We start from the raw sequence: 18,095 nt of genomic DNA, 5'->3' as shown, positions 1-18,095 counted from the left end.
GACAACCGCAACCCTCTAGCCCTTAGCCCCTCTGGCCCGGACCACCCCCTTCCCCCAGCCCCTCACCCCCAACTCCCCAGGATCTGGGCCTGATGCCAAAGCCCGTCACCGGGCAGGCCACGCCGGGGTCAGACCCTTCAGCAGGGGAAGCCGCCAGGCCTGGCAGCCACCGGCATAGGGGAGAGGCAGAGGCCGCCCCAGGAGGCTGTGACCGGCACATAGCGGCGGTCGGGGGCCGCCGGATGGGGCCCTGCGCCTGCTGACCGTAAGGACCCGGCCCCGCAGCCGGGCGCAAGGCGGGGGGCTGGGCCAGGGGTCTCGTTGCACCCCGGCTGCAGGAAGCCCAGGGAAGCGGCGCTTCCCCCGCGCTCCTGGGGGGGCGGCGAGGCCCGGGGAGCTGGGGCAGGGACGGAGGGAGTCAGTGCAAGCAAGGGGCAGCTCGGTGTCCCCGGACGGGCAGGCGGGGCCGTACCTCCTGCGGAGCCTGGTACCCGTGTCCCTTGGGGGCGCCCATCGCCCCCGCTCTCCAGCCTGCCTGCGCCGCGCGCCTGCCGCTGTCACCCGCGCTGCCCCCGCCCACCAACGGCCACGGGGGTGTCCCCCCCGCGCGCCCGGCTCCGCTACCTCCCCGCGCGTGCGCCCCCGCCCTCCGGGCGCGCAAGCACGTTCGAGCCGCGCCATTCGCTGCGAAAGGGGGCGGGCGCTGAAGGGTGACAGGCGGGTCATGTGACCGCTTGGAACACAGAGCGCCGGGGACTGGGGGTAGCCGCCTCCAGGTCTGCCCTTGGCTGTGGGTGCCCGCTGGTAGCAGGCAGGGGGTTAATTGTAGGGAGGGCCGGGGCAACCTCCCTGCCAGGCCAGGGCATTTGTCCTCAGCCCCCTTCGCGTGCATTAGCCCCCAGACTCCAGGGAATCCGGGATTTCCCTCCGCTTTGCGTTTCACTCGGGGTTGCGAGGCGGTTTAAAGGCATTTGTGGGCACGTGCGTAAGCCCTGCAAATGCATCTTTTGTAAACGCAACTACTTATCCCGATTTTTTCCCTCTCTATTGCAAAAGTTTCCCGCACCCCCTAAGGGTTTCTCACCGTTGCTGCTAGTGCTATGCAATAGTATTCAGAGCGAGTAATGTAGGCTTGTTAGTTACTAAACTATCAGTGGGAGTTTAAAAGCATGCCCCTAATTTTCTCCCCCAAATATAAGCGCCATGCTAGCAAATCCACTGCGCCTGGTAGATAAGGGGTTCTCAGGACAAATTATTTGGTGGCCTCAGAGTGTGGCCACCAACTCTTGCTAGTGGCTGCTCTCACACTTTTCCCTAAAATATTTCTTGATTAGCTTTAGGAAAAACAAATAAATATGCACAGATACACGTCCATTTATTTATTCCTAGCTAGTAAGTCTGTTGTGAAAAGTGATATTAATAAACGTACAAGTATCACTTTTCACAGCAGACTTACTCAGCCCTAGCAAACCTGGGGACAAATTAAGCCCTGGATGGGGTGTTGGGGGAAGCAGCGGGTGGCTGGAGCCTGATGCCCCCTGGCCGGGAAATGGGGCCCAAGGATGGAGTCTGAAGCCGCATGGCCGGACCCTAGGGCCCGGCCCTAGCAGCTGGAACCTGGTGCTGCAGCCCAAAGCCACACTGCCAGAGTCTGCCACCCTACCACCCCGGAGCTGCAGCCTAAAGCCTGAGCCCCACCGCCCCTGGGAAAGTGGGGAACTCACTGCTCCTCCAGTGTTGTGCCCCAGGTGTCCCCAGAGGCAGGCAGGGCCCAACCCCTGCTGGTGGCTCCAACAACCAACCCCAAGGCATTGGCAACAGGAAGGAGGAGGGGCCACTGCTGCTCCCCACTCCCCGCGCAGTCACACTACTCAGGAGGCTGTGGCTTCAAGAAAAGGCCCTGGTGGCCCCATGCAGCCACAGAAACGCTATATTAGATTCATTGCAGGTTGGGACTTCTGGCCCTGATGCAGCAAAGTACTTACTTAAGTCCAATCCTATTCAGCAAAGCACTTAAGCACATGCTTCAACCCCACTGAAGTTAACACAGGTTTAGGTGATTTTTTTAAAATAGGGATGGGGCTACTCGTGCTTAAATTTGCTTTTGAGCGCTATGCTGAATAAGAGCCTTAGGGTCTGATCCTGCAAACACTTATTCATAGAGTCCTGTGCGGATACAAAAATGTGGATCCTCCAGCCAGTAGCTATAAAAGTCCTCTTAGTAGCTGTTCTCTAATTGCTCTAGCAGTAAAGGGTTAAAAAGTCTCACTGCTATGCATAGGTAAAGGGAAGTAAGTGGGCACCTGGCCAAAAGAGCCAATGGGAAGGCTAGAACTTTTTAAAATTGAAACAAGATCCCCCTTTTGTCTGTCTGTGGTTGTTCTCTGGGGAGAGGCAGACAGGGCTGCAACTATGCTGTAAAAACAACCAGAAGTCCAGTGGCACCTTAAAGACTAACAGATTTATTTGGGCATAAGCTTTCGTGGGTAAAAAAACCCCACTTCTTCAGAAGTGCATCTTTCGTTGTTTTTGTGGATACAGACTAACACAGCTACCCCTCTGATACTTGGAATTATGCTGTAAGAAGCTTGGGGCCAGGTATGAAAAAGCATCGGTATCATACCTAGAAACTACTCATTTGAAACCCCAGATATGTAAGTAGATCAGGAAATGTCTAGGAAGACACAATTAGGTTTATCTCTTTTTATTTCTTTATGGCTTGTGGACTCCTCTGTGCTTGTAACCTTTAAGCTGGACCTCAAGAGAGCTATTCTTGATGCTTAATCCTTGTGGTTGTTTTTTTTAAAATCTAGCAAAAGCCTACGTTCCCAGATGTATTTTCTTCTTTTTTTTATTAATAAAATTTACCTTTTTTAAGAACAGAATTGGATTTTTGTGTCTTAAGAGGTTTGTGCACAGATTATTTAATTAGCTGGTGGCAACAGCTGATTTCCTTTTTTTTTTTCTTTCTCAGCTCTTCCTCAGAGGCGGGGTGAAAGGGCTTGAGGGTACCCCACAGGAAAGAATTTCCAAGTGCGCCTTCCTGGGTTCTCAAAGGGGTTTTGCACTTGGGTGATGGCAGTATCTACCAATCCAAGGTCAGAAAAAAGCTGTAACCTTGGGAGTTTAATACAAGCCTGGAGTGGCCAGTATTAATTTTTAGAATCCTTGCAGGCCCCCACCTTCTGCACTCGAAGTCCCAGAGTGGGGAATCGGCCTTGACAGCATCCATGATAATTAACTTGTATCTGACCCATGATCTGCACTCCACCTTCTATATGTATCCACATCCGCACCAGCACCCTATCTCACTGTAAGAGCCCTGTGCAGATACAGACATTTGGATCCGCATCTGATCCCCGGTTCGCAAAGATGGTAAAGAATACAGACGGAGATCAGATGCGGATCCAAATTGTTGTATCTGCTCAGATGTATATTTTCACCTTTTTAAATAACAGACCTGGGTTTAGACTTTACCTAGGTTCATCCTTTCCTTCACTCACTCATGTTTTAATTTCTTTGCAGATAATATTAACATTTATATATTGTTTGTCTGGCTCCAGTTCCGTATTCTGACACCAGTGTCACTCCTCCAGAGCACCTAGGGCCTTGAAGGTCGGCTTCTCAATGAAGGAGCATTGTGGAATTTTGGTTCATGCTGAAGAATGAAGGGGCATACAAATGTTTAGCATATCTGACACGTAAATACCTTGCAACGCTGGCTACAAAAGTGCCATGCAAACGCCTGTTCTCACTTTCAGGTGACATTGTAAACAAGAAGTGGGCATCATTATCTCCTGCAAATTTTAACCAAACTTGTTTATCTGAGCGATTGGCTGAATTAGGATTGAATGGACTTGTAGGCTCTAAAGTTTTACATGGTTTTATTTTTGAATGCAGTTTTTTTTTGTACATAATTCTACATTTGTAAGTTCAACTTTCATGATAAAGAGATTGCATTACAGTACTTGTATGAGGTGGATTGAAAAATACTATTTCTTTTGTTTTTTACAGTGCAAATATTTGTAATAAAAAATAAATACAAAGTGAGCACTGTACACTTTGTATTCTGTGTTGTAACTGAAATCAATATATTTGAAAATGTAGAAAACATCCAAAAATATTTAATAAATTTCAATTGCTATTCTATTGTTTAACAGTGCAATTAATCACAATTAATTTTTTTGAGGTAATTGCGTGAGTTAACTGCGATTAATTGACAGCCCTAAAATATCTAAATTGAGGTTGGCTTTACCTCATCCCTTCCCTGTAATCACTGGGGAAATCCTGGACAATGCTTCTTATAATTTTGATTCAAATGTTCTCTGAACTGTTGTAGGCCATTTTTTTGGAGACAATGGAACAGATTTTATGGTCTCCATGAATTGAAGGCCAAGTTTTATTATATTGGACATATCAAGGATTTTCTGTCTGTGATCCAAGCCTTTCCTTTGATTTTTGAAAAGCTTGGCATAATGTTCTTTTCAAAGACTCTCATATTCTCCAGAAGCAATTACTAAGAAAAACAAATTAACTTTCATCACGCTGTCTATTCAGACTTTGGAAATAAGGACAGATGCTGAACTGACAATTATTTGCAAATCAGAGTCAGTTAATTTCAGCATGAATTGAACCTGAGTATCGATGACAAATAAAATACATTACTTGCCTGAAAAGGTTCTTGTTTCACTATGACACTCCAGCCCATTCCATTAATGTTCAACACCAAACTAACTTGAGTTTAGTTGAGAATCAATGGAAGAGTTATCTAACTATTCTTATTAGTTAAGAAAATACTTTGTGGAATTTTGGTTCATGCAAAGGACTGCTTTTCACAAGGATCATGGGTTCTGATTTGTGGGAAGTAATTGGCTCACTTTGAAAGCTTTGTCAAGTCTTTTGACCTCAGTAAATCCAGCCAAAAATTGGGTACAAATTAGGAATAGGTGAACAGAGAAAGTTCCTTATCTGGATGTTAACCAGAGCTCCATGTATAATGTGACTAAACATGCATAAAAATTGCCCCATAATTTCTAGGTTTTTTTTTAACATTACCACATGATATTGGTCCAGAATCTAAGTTTTAATTTAATAAAATAAGTCAATACCCCACATGATTGTCACCTAGTCTAAGACTGGGCCATGATGTCTGAGGCTAGGTCTACACTACAGCGGGGGGGTCGACCTAAGATACGCAACTTCAGCTACGTGAATAGCGTAGCTGAAGTTGCGTATTTTAGGTCGACTTACCTGGCTGCGAGGACGGCGGCAAGTCGACCGCTGCCGCGCCGCCGTCGACTCCGCTGCCGCCTCTTGCCGCGGTGGATTTCCGGAGTCGACGGCAGAGCGATCAGGGATCGATTTTATCGCGTCTTCACTAGACGCGATAAGTCGATCCCCAATAGATCGATTGCTACCCGCCGATCCGGCGGGTAGTGAAGACGTGCCCTAGGTCTACAGACAGTATAAAACCGTTGCGCTGAAAGAGGTGTGAACTGCTCCTCTTCTTCTCAGTGGGTGATAACTGAGAGGCCGAATGATGTCAATTAAAACATCATCAACTATTTCACTGCTGATTATTTTAGCACAAATAGCCAGGTGATATGTTTGCTTATTATTGTTTAATGTAGTCATAGGTAGTGGGGAAGGCTGCAGGGGGAAAGATGGAACAGACAAGAATTCAACCATCTACTCCAACCTCCAAATTTGAAGTCACCTCTATCTTTGTCCAAAATGGAGGGAGAGAGGAGATGCATCTTTCCATCCCCAGCTTGTCTCCCATACCTCCTTTGGTGGCAAAAAGCCACAGCTGGCTTATCAAATGTCTGTAACCTAAGAGCTAGTGTGAAAGGCTCATAGTTTTTGATCCAGAGGTCCTGGTTCGATCCCTGTTGGTGACAACCCACCCAGGCACATTGCATTACAGGTGCTGGCCCATCCAGGGATTTGAGCTGGATGGCTCTCTGAAGCTTGGAACAACCTTCCCTCAGCTGGAAGGAGAAATACCCTGATGTGGTTCTGTCCCTGGCTTACTGTAAAAGAGAAGGCAGCTGTAAGTGATTGTTTGCTACCCAACTGGCTGAAAGGGAAGGCACCAGTGCCTAATTGGCTATTGCTGATTGGTTGAAAGAGAAGACAGGGAAGAGGGAGGGAGGGAGGAAGGCAGGCAGGCAGAAGTCGGGGGAGGGATAGCTCAGTGGTTTGAGCATTGGCCTGCTAAACCCAGGGTTGTGAGTTCAATCCTTGAGGGGGCCCTTTAGGGAATTGGGGTAAAAATCTGTCTGGGGATTGGTCCTGCTTTGAGCAGGGGGTTGGACTAGATGACCTCCTGAGGTCCCTTCCAACCCTAGTATTCTATGATTCTATAAGTCAGGGAAGAGGAACTAGGAAAGAGAGAGAAATTGAGAGCTTCCTTTCAGAACCTGCACTCGAGTGCTGCTGGAGGCAAGAGAGGAGCAGCTGAGGGCAAGCTCTTGATAGGATTGGGGGAGGCTTCTGGAGGCCTGCCTTGGGGATTCAGAGAGCATGGGCCTGAGTACCTGAAAGGAAAGAGATTAAGGTGTCATAGACTGTGAAGTAAGTGGTCTAACCTAATGGTCAGAGGAGTGGTGATCAGGCCTACTGGTCAGAGTCAGAGCTAGGAATCAAGCCAAGCATCAGAGCTGGAGTGGGGTGTAGAAACAAGGATCTGGAACAAGGCAGGCTCAGGAGTCAGTCAAGAAACAGGGTCTGATGTAGCAACCAGACAAGGATTCACGTAGTTGCTCATACAATTTCCCATGCCTCCTTCTGGCTTAAATAGTGAGCCAATCAGAGATGCTGGATATTTCCTTTAATCAGGAGCTTTGTGGGTGGTGTATAGGGTAAGCCAGTGGTTCTCAGACTTTTGTACTGGTGACCCCTTTCACATACCACGCCTCTGAGTGTGACCCCCCCCCTTATAAATGAAAAACACTTTTAATATATTTAACACCATTATAAATGCTGGAGGCAAAGTGGGGTTTGGGGTGGAGGCTGACAGCTCGCGACCCCCCATGTAATAACCTTGTGACCCCCTGAGGGGTCCAACCCCCAGTTTGAGAATCCCTGGGGTAAGGTAAGTTCCACCAGCCCCCACTCTGTGCTGGTACCTGTGAGCTGCCAGGTGGTGGCTGTCATCTGGGGACCCACAGACTTGGGTTTAAGCCCCTGATCCTTCACACCAGGGAGGGCTGAGCTGGTGTGTTAGGTGGGGAAACTGAAGCCAGATTTCAGAAGAGGGACTGTGAAAGAAAATTAGGCCTCAGAAAGGAGGGATAGTGTTCGGTGGAAGACCTGAGAAAAAATCTTTATCTGAAGCTGCAAAATGGTCAGACCTTCAGAAAAGGAAGGGTTGCACTTAGTGGGAGACTGGAATGAAAAACACTGTATTTTGAGCACACTCTAAGTTAATGATCTCTTCCCCAAGAAGGGGCAATGGTATGTGACACAGGACTTGGTGGACTTGTTGAGGAGCTCTGGGATGAAAGGAAACTGAAGCTGGGTGTGGCAGAACCATGCAAGGGCCAGAAGGGGGCGCTGCAGAACAAGCATGCTCATTTACAGTCTCCTTCTGGTGGCTGGACAACAGAGAGATTTGTGAGGCAGCTACAACTGTAAGCTAACAGATCCTTTACTGCCTTTTAACTCAGGCAGTCGAGGACTGGGATTCAATCCACTCTGCCACTGACCCAGCCAAGGGCCTCGTGTTTTCTTTTGTACTGAGTACCTTGTCCAGTCAAGGAGGATTTTGCTGTATGTCCAATAACAACAGCCAGTGTTGCCTGTTATTTTTCCTCATCCAGCTGATTTAGAACTGAATTGACTTTTTGAATGTGACTAAGTTTCAGGCTGTATTCAGTTCGTTAAAGAAGAAAACCTCAGATCTCTTAGACTTGGAATCTCAAGTGTTACCATTCCCAATAATACAAAAATCACAAATCACTCAATGAGACAATAATCATGTGATTGGCTTTAACATGAGGTTTTTGGTTGTTTTTTTTAAAATCCTTTTATTCCCCCTTCTGACTTTTGAGCTTGTGGAGTGCACTCAGATCACTGTGTCAATCTTTGCTCCACAGGCGTGAGAGCCATGTTTCTTTTAATGAAAGCATAAATTCTCACCTAATCTCTTGACTTCAAGAGCTGGGACTGTAAGAACTACCCCAAATATTGCAAGACTCTTGATTAAAATCACAAGAGTTAGCAACACTGTATCACTAAGGCCTTGTCTGCAATACAGAGTTTTGTCAACAATTTTATGTCAACACTCAAAAAGCACTATAATAAAAATCAGTATTGCGTGTTCACATTCGCTCCCTCTGTTGGCAGAGCACTCCACAGTTCGGGCACTATCATCGACAGTGTGAGCAATGCACTGTGGGTACCGATCCCACAGTCCAGCTCAACACCTCCTGCTGCTAGGTCTTGTGGGAAGGCAGAGCGGATCGTGGTGCATCTTGGGACTGGGCTCAATGTCCCATGATGCATTGTTTTTGTCCCAACATTCCATGGGCTTCTGGCTTTCTTTCGTGGCATTTTTCAACGACCCTTGTTTGCTGTTCACCCCGCCATCTCTGTGTGAAGGGATGGATCCTGCACTGCTCTCCTATGCTCTGATAACTGTCATGAAGACATCGCGGATGGCAGTGCAGTTAATCACAAAGTTCCTAACTGAAGAAGACTCCCAGTTGCCTGACATGCTGTGTGATATGGATAGGAGCAACTTTAGATTGCTTTTGGCATTCACAGAACAGCTGCAGATGGTGGACCATCACTTTTGGGCTTGGGAAACAAGCACTGAATGGTGGGATTGTATCGTCATGCAAGTCTGGGATGATGAGCAGTGAATATAGAACGTTCAGATGCAGAAAGCCACCTTCCTGGAACTCTGTGCAGAGCTTGCCCCAGCACTGCGGCGCAAGGACACCAGAATGAGAACTGCCCTATTGGTGGAGAAATGCGTGGCGATTGCTGTGTGGAAGTTGGCAACTCCAGACTGCTACCGGTCAGTCGTGAATCAATTTGGAGTTGGGAAGTCGACATTTGGGGCTGTGTTAATGTAAGTGTGCAGGGCAATTGATCGCATTCTGCTACGAAGGATGGTAACTCTAGGAAATGTGCATGAAATAGTGGACGGCTTTGCAGAAATGGGTTTCCCCCTAACTGTGGAGGGGCAATAGATGTCACACATGTTCCAATTTTGGCACCAGACCACCTTGTGACAGAGTACATCAATCGGAAGGGGTACTTCTCCATGGTGTTGCAGGTGCTTGTGGATCACCGTGGGCATTTCACTGACATCAATGTGGGGTGGTCCAGGAAGGTGCATGACGCAGGCATCTTCAGGAACACCAACCTGTAGAGAAAGCTACAAGTGGGGACTTTCTTTCCAGACCAGAAGATTACAGTGGGGGGTGTTGAAATGCCGAGACTGATCCTGGGTGACCCGGCATACCCCTTATAGCCATGGCTCATGAAAACTTACACGGGACACCCGGACAGCAGTAAGAAGCGGTTCAGCAACAGGCTGAGCAGGTGCCGGATGACAGTGGAATGTGCCTTTGGCAGATTAAAGGCACGCCGGCAGTGCCTTTATGGCAGGTTAGATCTCAATGAGGATAATATTCCCATGGTCGTAGCCGCACGCTGTACATTGCTTAATCTTTGTGAAGCTAAGGGTGAAAGGTTTGCTCAGGGGTGGAGTGCTGAGGCAGACCACTTGGCTGCTGATTTTGAGTAGCCAGATACCAGGGCTATCAGAGGGGCCTAGAGGGGGGCAACTCACATCAGCGAGGCTTTCATGCAACACTTTGAAAATGAGAACCAGTCATGTACATCTCTGTGATTAGTGCTGCAATGTTACATTACATGTAGTTTTCCTAGGAAGCAATGATGAAATTTGGGGCCTTACATTCCAGTAAGCAAATGATTAAGCTGCCTGTGTATGTATTGGTAGTTCCTGCTATCTCAATTTGTAGGAAACAAATAAAGATGAGTTACCATTCAAAAACTTTGCTTTTATTGCACACGAAACAACACACACACACACACAAAGATGCTTGGTGGGAAAGGAGGTACCAGGGAAGGGCAGACTTTCAGAGCTGTATGTAGGTCCAGCTATCATTTTGAAAGCTGTCCAAGGGGGTGGAGTGAAGGGGAAACCGAGAAGTCTTGGAAAACGGAAAGGACGGTGCAGGCGGAGTTTGGGGGGGAGGGCACGGAAAAGAGTTCTGAATGTGCTGCAGAAGAGGGCGGGCATGCATCTGCTCAGTCTGCAGCATTATTAAGGGCTTCAGCATCAGCGTTTGCTCCTCCATGACTTCAATCATCCGCTCAGTAGCATCCTTAACAGACTCCTGATTTTCTTTTCTGTCCTGCCTTTCGGCTTCCCTCCACTCCTTTGGTTCCCTTTTCTCTGCACTGGAAAAGTGCAGGTACCTCCCGGAACATGTCTTCTTTGTTCCGTCTTGGGCGCTTTCTTATCTGGCAGAGACGCTCAGCCGGTGTGTGGGGGGTGTTCCTCTGGGCCACATCTGCTGAAGCACAAGGAACAACACACAGAAGCATGATTGTTAAGTTCACGCACAGCATTGAAACATTTCAGTAAAATACACCTCTGGAAACATAACAATCACTTTCTCACTGACCCTTGGCAAGCACACATCTCTGCGAACACCCAAAGCATGGTGAGTGTTGGCTGCGGTGGGGGGTGGGAGGGGCGCTCTACATGGAGAAAAGAGCACTCTGCAAGGGCTGCATTGCAGCTGACTAGGGAAAAAATTCTAAAATTCTCCTACACTTTTCCACAGGCAGCGGTCATTGTAGCAGACATCTCACAGAATAGCGTCCAGCTCCTTGTAGAACCAGCAGGTCTTAGATGCAGCACCGGAGTGATGGTTTGCCTCCCTTGCCTTATGGTACAACTGCCTCAGCTCCTTTAACTTCGCTCTGCACTGCAGCATGTCCCGATCATAGCCCTTTTCGCACAAGCCTCGAAAGATCAGCTCACTTATAATATCTATATCCCATGTTCGAAGGTAATATTTAGGTGTTTGCTCCCTGATTGTAAAAGGGTTTGCTCTGAAACTGTAAACCCCCACAGTCAGGAGAGAAGCATTACTAAGTGTGAAATACTAGTTTACCACAGGAGTTGTCTCCCACCTAACAAAAGAAGGTCCGTGGACACCAGACAAACCATTGTGTAACATCAGAGGACAAAAGACTTTGTTGATTGCTCCCCTCACGTTCAGGGCTTAATTTGTACCCGGGGCTTGCCGGGGCGGAGTCCCGGCACCTTTGGGTTCAGCACAGAGGTGAAAGTAAGCCGGTCCGGTGTACCGGCAAGAGCCAGTACGCCGTGCCGGACCGCATCGGCTTCCGCGGCGGGGATTTAAAGGGCTCTGGGCTCCCTGCCGTGGCGGGGAGCCCAGAGCCCTTTAAATCCCACCTGCAGCTCGGCGCCCGGGCTGGGGCCGGGACTTAAAGGGCTCGGAGCTCCCTGCCGCTGCGGGGAGCCCGGAGCCCTTTAAATCCCGCCCGCAGCTCCGGCGACTGGGCTGGGGCCAGGATTTAAAGGGCTCGGGGCTCCCCGCAGCGGCGGGAGCTCCGGGTCCTTTAAATCCTGGCCCCAGCCCGGCAGCCGGGCTCGGGCGCGGATTTAAAGGACCCGGAGCTCCACAGCAGCCGGAGCCCCGGGCCCTTTAATTTGCCCCTGAGCCCCGGGGGCTCTCAGCCACCTCTGCAGCTGGGAGCCCTGGGTTGATTTAAAGGCCCTGGGGCTCCCAGCCAAAGCCGGTGCCCCAGGGCCTTTAAATCTTGAGAGGCCCCACCTCTTCCGGTTGAGGCCCCACCCTCCTCAGGACTCCGGCAGTACCGGTAAGTCCTGTAAGTTACTTTCACCCCTGGTTCAGCAGGTCATAGCCCCGGCACCTCTGGAAAGTGCTTAATTTGTGCCAGGGCTTGCTGGGGCTGAGCCATGGCATCTCTGGGCTCGCTCCACCAGTTACTGGTCCTGGCAGGGGTAGCAGGAGGCTCATGCTGGCCGCAGAGCACCCTTTCTGCGTTGCGGAAGCAGCCACTTTGCCCACAGGCTCCAGCGCTGCCACATTGCCTGCACCCCAGCGCAAGGCCAGCAGCACGTTGAGCCTGCCTGATGCCCAGCAGGTGCAGCTGCAGCTAAATTGGCGCAAGCTGAGCTCCCATGTCCTGGGCAGTGATTCTTTCGGGGCTGGGGATGCCAGCCCCAAGCAGCATTTCCACAAGCGCCCCCTTCCAGCTTCCTAGGGCGGAGGCTCCTGCAAGGAGGCCACTGCCCCCTGGGAGGCCCAGGAGAGGCAGAGATTCCCTAGGGCTGGCAGCGAGGAAAAAGGTGAGGCGTCAGGAACTGGTGAAGTGACCATGCAGCTGGGGCGCAGTGCAGGGCAGGGGGAGCTGGGCAGCAGGGAAGCTCTAGGAGGCAGCCCTGTCAATGTTGGCAGGGCCCCGCCGGGGGAGGCAGAGCAGGCACCCAGAGAAGTTGGAGCGGGGGTGCACAAGATGCAGCAGGCCGGGAGGCGGTTCTGCACTCCAGGCAGAGGGCACTGACCCCATGGTGCCCACGATCCTGGCTGCTGCAGCCCCTAGTAGCAGGTTGCTGCCCTGCCGGTCCCCCCCCCACAGGGGACCCTCACCAGGAGGAGGTGAGAGCTGGGCCTGACCCTGGACCCTCTTACGCGAGGTATGGGGTGCTCTTCCCTCACCAGGGGATTCCAGCTGGGCAGGTGCCCCGATCCAGGCCGAGAGCAGAGCAATCCGGGTTCAGGTAATGGGGACCATAGCTCCTTTGTACAGGAGTGATGGGTGGGGTGGAAAATTAACACCCGCCCCACATTGAGAGAACAATGGGAATGGGGGTAGTTGGGGGGCCAGTGCTGCTCTCCCATGTCCCCTGCCCCATTTGGAAACCAAAGCACCATCCCCCCAGGACAACCATGCAGGGCATGGGGGTATGTTTGGGGTGGGTGTTTGTGATGGGGGGTAGTTTGGGGGGGCCATGGGGGACAGGCTGGGATGGGGGTGTGTGCAGGATGGGGGAGAGGCAGGTTGGGGTTTATGGAGTATGTGGGATAGGGGTTGCATCATGCTTAATTTGTGCAAGGGCTTGCCAGGGCTAAGCCCCGGCACCTGTTTCATTACAACTTAAGCACTGTCCACGTCCGTGAAGAGGAGACTTTTAAGGGGACTCGTCCTATCAGCTTGAACTATGGGGGAAGGGAATAAAAATCCCTGATGGGAAGAAACTGCATCTTTATGCTGCTTGGACTCTGAGAGGCAAGGATTACTAAGCATAAACAAAAGATCCCCAGTGCTTAGCCTGGGTTAGCCCTAAAGGACATATAGAGCTTGCTTATTACAGAAGCTTCTATTACCTTTTGGAACCTAAGACTGTGACTCATTTGTGTGTGAGTGTTTGCCTGCTTTAACCCTGTAAATAACTATTTCTTTTTCTTAGTTACTAAATCTTTAGTTAATTCATTGTAGCACTGGCTACAAGCTATGTCTCTGATGTAGGATCTAAGGTGGAATTGTCCTAGGGTAAGTGACTGGTCCTTTGGGATGAGGGGTAACCTGAATATTGTGATTTTTGGTGTAAGGGAACATCTGTCTCAAACGCAAGCTTGCCTAGGTGGCAAGATAAACCGGAATATCCAAGGGGACTGTCTGTGACTCCATGTTAAGGCTGTTATAGTACCTAAAGGGTTCACACTTCATGCTGGGTTGGTGAAATCTAATTATAGAACTCAAAACCACTTTGGGGTTTGTGCCCTGGTTTGTAATAATCTGCCCTGAGGTACTCAAGCTCTCCAGCCACTCCAGATAGCTTGGCAGCTACCATATACATATGTTGCTTTTCTTCATCAGATTGTCCATAAAGGAAAATGACATCCATATCAACTTCTGCTGCCTGCAGGGATGCTTAGCAGAATTTCACTCCTTTTCATTTGGAAGGATTCTGGTGGGTTTCGGAAGTCAGAGGATAGGCAATGAAAGCAATGTCCTCCAATGGCATTATATAAATTGTCAGCTTTGCACAGTCAGCATGGAGCACAACTAGCTAGAATCCAGTATTTTCTTCTAGTGAGAAAAATATAGTGAGTTGCGCTAGTTAATTTGCAGGTTATACCTTCCACAGTGAGATAAATATGCTTTTGTCCTCCTTACTACTCTATCAAGCTTAAAGATACTCTTGCTCTCTCTCTGCTCCTCTGTAGAGATTCTGGCTAGAACCTTGCTCTGACCTCTTCCTGCTACAGGTTTAAAGAAACAGTGCATATATTCTCACAGGTATGACCACCCATGTTGTCTTTGGGGGCTCTCTCTTTCCTCAGTGACAGACTACTCTGGTATCTGTCTGTCCTTTTCCTGATGTGCTTCTCCCTGGACTGGTAAGAGAATGCCTGGGCAGGGCCATCCACACTGGCTTTGCATTTGGGAAACAGGACAATGCAGGCTGATGTACCTGATGCTTCCAGTGGGTGTGTCAGGAGGGCTGAGAATCCAGCCCAGGAACCACTTTAGGAGGTGTATGGGACGTGAGAGAGAAGAGCAAACCTAAAAGCCAGAAGGCAGCCTGAGAAGGCATGGAGGTATGTGTAGTGGGGGAAAACTGATGCAGCTGTGCCGAGAGCAAGAAGTCAAAGATCTCAGTTGTTCAGCAAGAAGAGGCCTATGCCATGTGCAAGAGAGAAAGATAGCATCTGCCTGCAGCAGTGGGGCAAATGAAGAGGACTAGAAGGCTCCAAAATGAAGTACAGGCATAAGCAGGTAGGGATAAAGACTGTTATGCCAGGAAGGGAAGCAGAAGCTTTGGGGCTACCCGTGAACTTGTCAGCAGAGGCAGAACTTCTGGGGTCAGGTACCAGACTGGAACTAAGCAGGTCACTGCTGTGTAGACTGCCTGCATAAATGCCGGGCAGAAACCCCAGAAGAGGTGGATTTCCAGACATGCACTCACAAGAAACTCAGGGGAAAAGAAGAAATTAACTGACTTGCCCAATATCCTGGAGGAATTGGGACTGGAGCTACAATTCTAAATTGTAAACCAAATTAAAAAATAAAGAAAATAAGAAGGTGGGGATGGGATGGGGAGAGAGATGGAAAAGACTTATGCTTGCACCTCTAGGCCAAACCTTTCTCATTTAACGTATCTAAGATATGTATTTGGTTCTGTAAATTACCTGTATCATGGTGTAAAGGTGTTTTTAGGGGATCCAAACAGGAGTATGATCTCTAATAAACCTCTTGAAGCTAGCCAATCAGAACATAACATAGGGCAAAGGAGGAATCAAAATCATGTTTTAATTTCCCATAAATGGCTGCTTGCTCTTAAAAGGTCACTCTACTAGGAAATCTGACATGTTAGGTGTCTTCGCTGACTTCCATATAAAATTTTCACCATTTACAAGGTAAAACAATTTTTCCTACCAACACTGTGGCTCAACATAGTATCTGAAAATCAAGCTATGTTCTTTCCACCTCATAGCTCATCACTTACCATCAATGGTGATAAAGATTCTGAGATCAGGAATGAACTGGTAATTTTGTTGCCAGTGCATCAGGCAGGATAGAGTATATCTTGCTTTTTTTGCAACTTTATTGACTATTAATCTTTTCAGAATATAAAATTTCTCAGTAAACTAAACAGACAGTAGGAGTTACCACATGAGCTCAGTTTGGTTCATTTAGTCTAGTAACTTGCTTCTGGTAGCATCCCACACCTGGTGCTTCAGAGGAAGACTAAAATGTCCATAATGACTATAAATAATTGTGTAATGCTATCATTTAAGGGAGAGGGGGTGGGAAACCTTCAGTACCTTGCAGACCATCAGATTAATCCCCCAAGCTTGAAACTTGATTAGTCTTATAGCATTGTTTCAGCTAACACATCAACAATAGTTCTTTGGGCATGATCCAAAGCCTACTGAACTCAATGGAAACAGTTCTATTGATTTCAGTGGGTTTTGGATCAGGCCCTTAATATGGTCAAAGAATATATAAATACTGTATATCAGATGAGACTGGTGAACGTACACATGAAGCAGAATGGTCACTTTTATAGCCTCTTTCCTGTCTCTAACAGCATCTGAAGGTGACAGATAACTTTTAACCATTAGAGCCTCTTTTATATTCTTGGTTGCAAATCAGATTGTTTGAATTTCTGTTTAGATGCAGCAAGGTTTCTCATTTAACCTAAGCTGTTGTCCATACTGCATATCATTCTACTTGTTTGAGGCAATGGAAATAATAATTTTAATAAATGGAGATATCCTATCTCCTAGAACTGGAAGGGACCTTGAAAGGTCATTGAGTCCAGTCCAGTCCAGTCCCCTGCCTTTGCTAGCAGGACCAAGTACTGATTTTGCCCCCGATCCTTAAGTGGCCCCCTCAAGGATTGAACTCACAACCCTGGGCTTAGCAGGCCAATGCTCAAACCACTGAGCTATCCCTCCCCCCCCATAGTTTTTATTTTTCAAGACAACAAAATTTGCTTGGACACCTCAAAAACAACAACAACAACAACAACAACAACAGTAGACACCTGGTCTCACTGAGACTATCAGCAATTTGGGGCAGACCAAGCCCCACAGAACATACAATCAAGGTCAGCAAGCAAGGACCATGAACAAATGAACTAAGGGAATGAATTCAGAACAGTACTTTAGTACGTGCATAACTTGAAGCACCTACGTAAATCTCCTTGATTTCACTGGAATATAAAAACATGCTTAAAGTTAAGCATGGGCTCAAGTGGTGTCCTAAATAGAAGATGGACTTGCACAGATGTTTAAATTCTTTCCTGAATCAGGGCTATGTCAGGGAAGAGGAGAGAAAGCACAAGGATTAGACATAAGATCACATGTCTACTCCACAAGGTGTGTGCACATCTTCATGGTTCGGTTCCTGATAATTTCCTTAAACCCCAGTTACTTTCCTTCTCCTCCCACTCCCAACGCTTCCTCTTCCCTTTCAGTGCTCCTAGGTGAGATGGAAGAAGAGGAGTTTTAGGAGGGATTTGAAAGAAGCAAGGGAAGTGGTTCAGCTAACAGGCTTGGGGAGGGCATTCCATCTATAGGGGAACCATGGGAGAAAGCGCAGAGAAAGGAGTGGGTGAAGGGAACAATGGGGTTATTAAGGTTGGCATCACTGGTGGATTGGTGAGGATGTGATTGGGTTAGTTGTTAACAGGCACAGGACTGCATGTAATAAGGCAGTAATCTCTATTAAGGGCCCAGTCTTGCTGCCATTGAAATCAGTGAGCGTTTTACCACTGATTTCAATGGGAGCTGGACCAATTTCTTAGTGTCTCTGGAGCTATTTTAAAAATATCTAATAATGGTTGCAGTTGCACAGTGCACCTTGGGACAAATGCATATGGAAAGAGAGATTCCATCCCATCTCTTACAATGACTTTATGGGAAGCTTAAAAATAATTTTGTAATATCTTTTGCATGCCATGGCTTTTTCTAAGATTCTGTGGAATCATTTCTCTGTGTCAACAACAGATGGCGCCGAAGTTAAGCAAATGGATGAAAATAAAAAGCAAATTTATTACCCCTTCTAAGTTGTACTGCTGCCTACCCTGAATAGTTCTTGATGCATATTCATAAAGTAAAAAGTGTGTGTCCAGTGTATTGATCATCACTGGGATGAACGAGGCTTGTTTTAGTATTAACAAGTATTGCTTAATGGAAAGTCAAAGTCATATTATGCTGCTAATGCAACGTCAGAACATTTCTGACTAGGATGCTGTTAATGGTATGTCAATATTTCTTTCCATTTTAAACCCTTATCTGACCATGTGATGCTGAAGCTCAATTTCAAGTCAGTGCATTTTCAATTCATTTTTTCAAATAATTTGTACTAAAATATAAAAAATATAAGTTTATTGGCCTGGGATGCTTTAAAACTGTTTTAAAATGCCAAATAAGAATGGAGGTAAAGCCACAAAAGCTGCATGAAAGTGGTACTAACAACTTGATTTCAAACAACAAGAGCAATGAGATTACTCTTAATCTTTTAAAATCCAAACTGACACT

General features: G+C 47.8%; 1 protein-coding gene across 1 annotated transcript in view; it reads right to left on the bottom strand.

Annotated features, from left to right (window-relative positions):
- The window catches only part of CCDC93 (coiled-coil domain containing 93), a 104,020-nt gene extending 103,488 nt beyond the window's left edge, over positions 1 to 532 (bottom strand). The window contains exon 1 of the mRNA XM_065413461.1: positions 473 to 532. Coding sequence (XP_065269533.1) covers positions 473 to 514 — 42 coding nt within the window. The 5' untranslated portion in view covers positions 515 to 532. The remainder of the gene's footprint in view (positions 1 to 472) is intronic.
- Positions 533 to 18,095: the final 17,563 nt, after the last annotated feature.

Source organism: Emys orbicularis, chromosome 11 (assembly GCF_028017835.1).
Source record: "Emys orbicularis isolate rEmyOrb1 chromosome 11, rEmyOrb1.hap1, whole genome shotgun sequence".
Lineage (NCBI taxonomy): Eukaryota > Metazoa > Chordata > Testudines > Emydidae > Emys > Emys orbicularis.
Note: the sequence above shows the minus strand (reverse complement) of the source record. Positions and strands in the feature narration are given on the sequence as shown.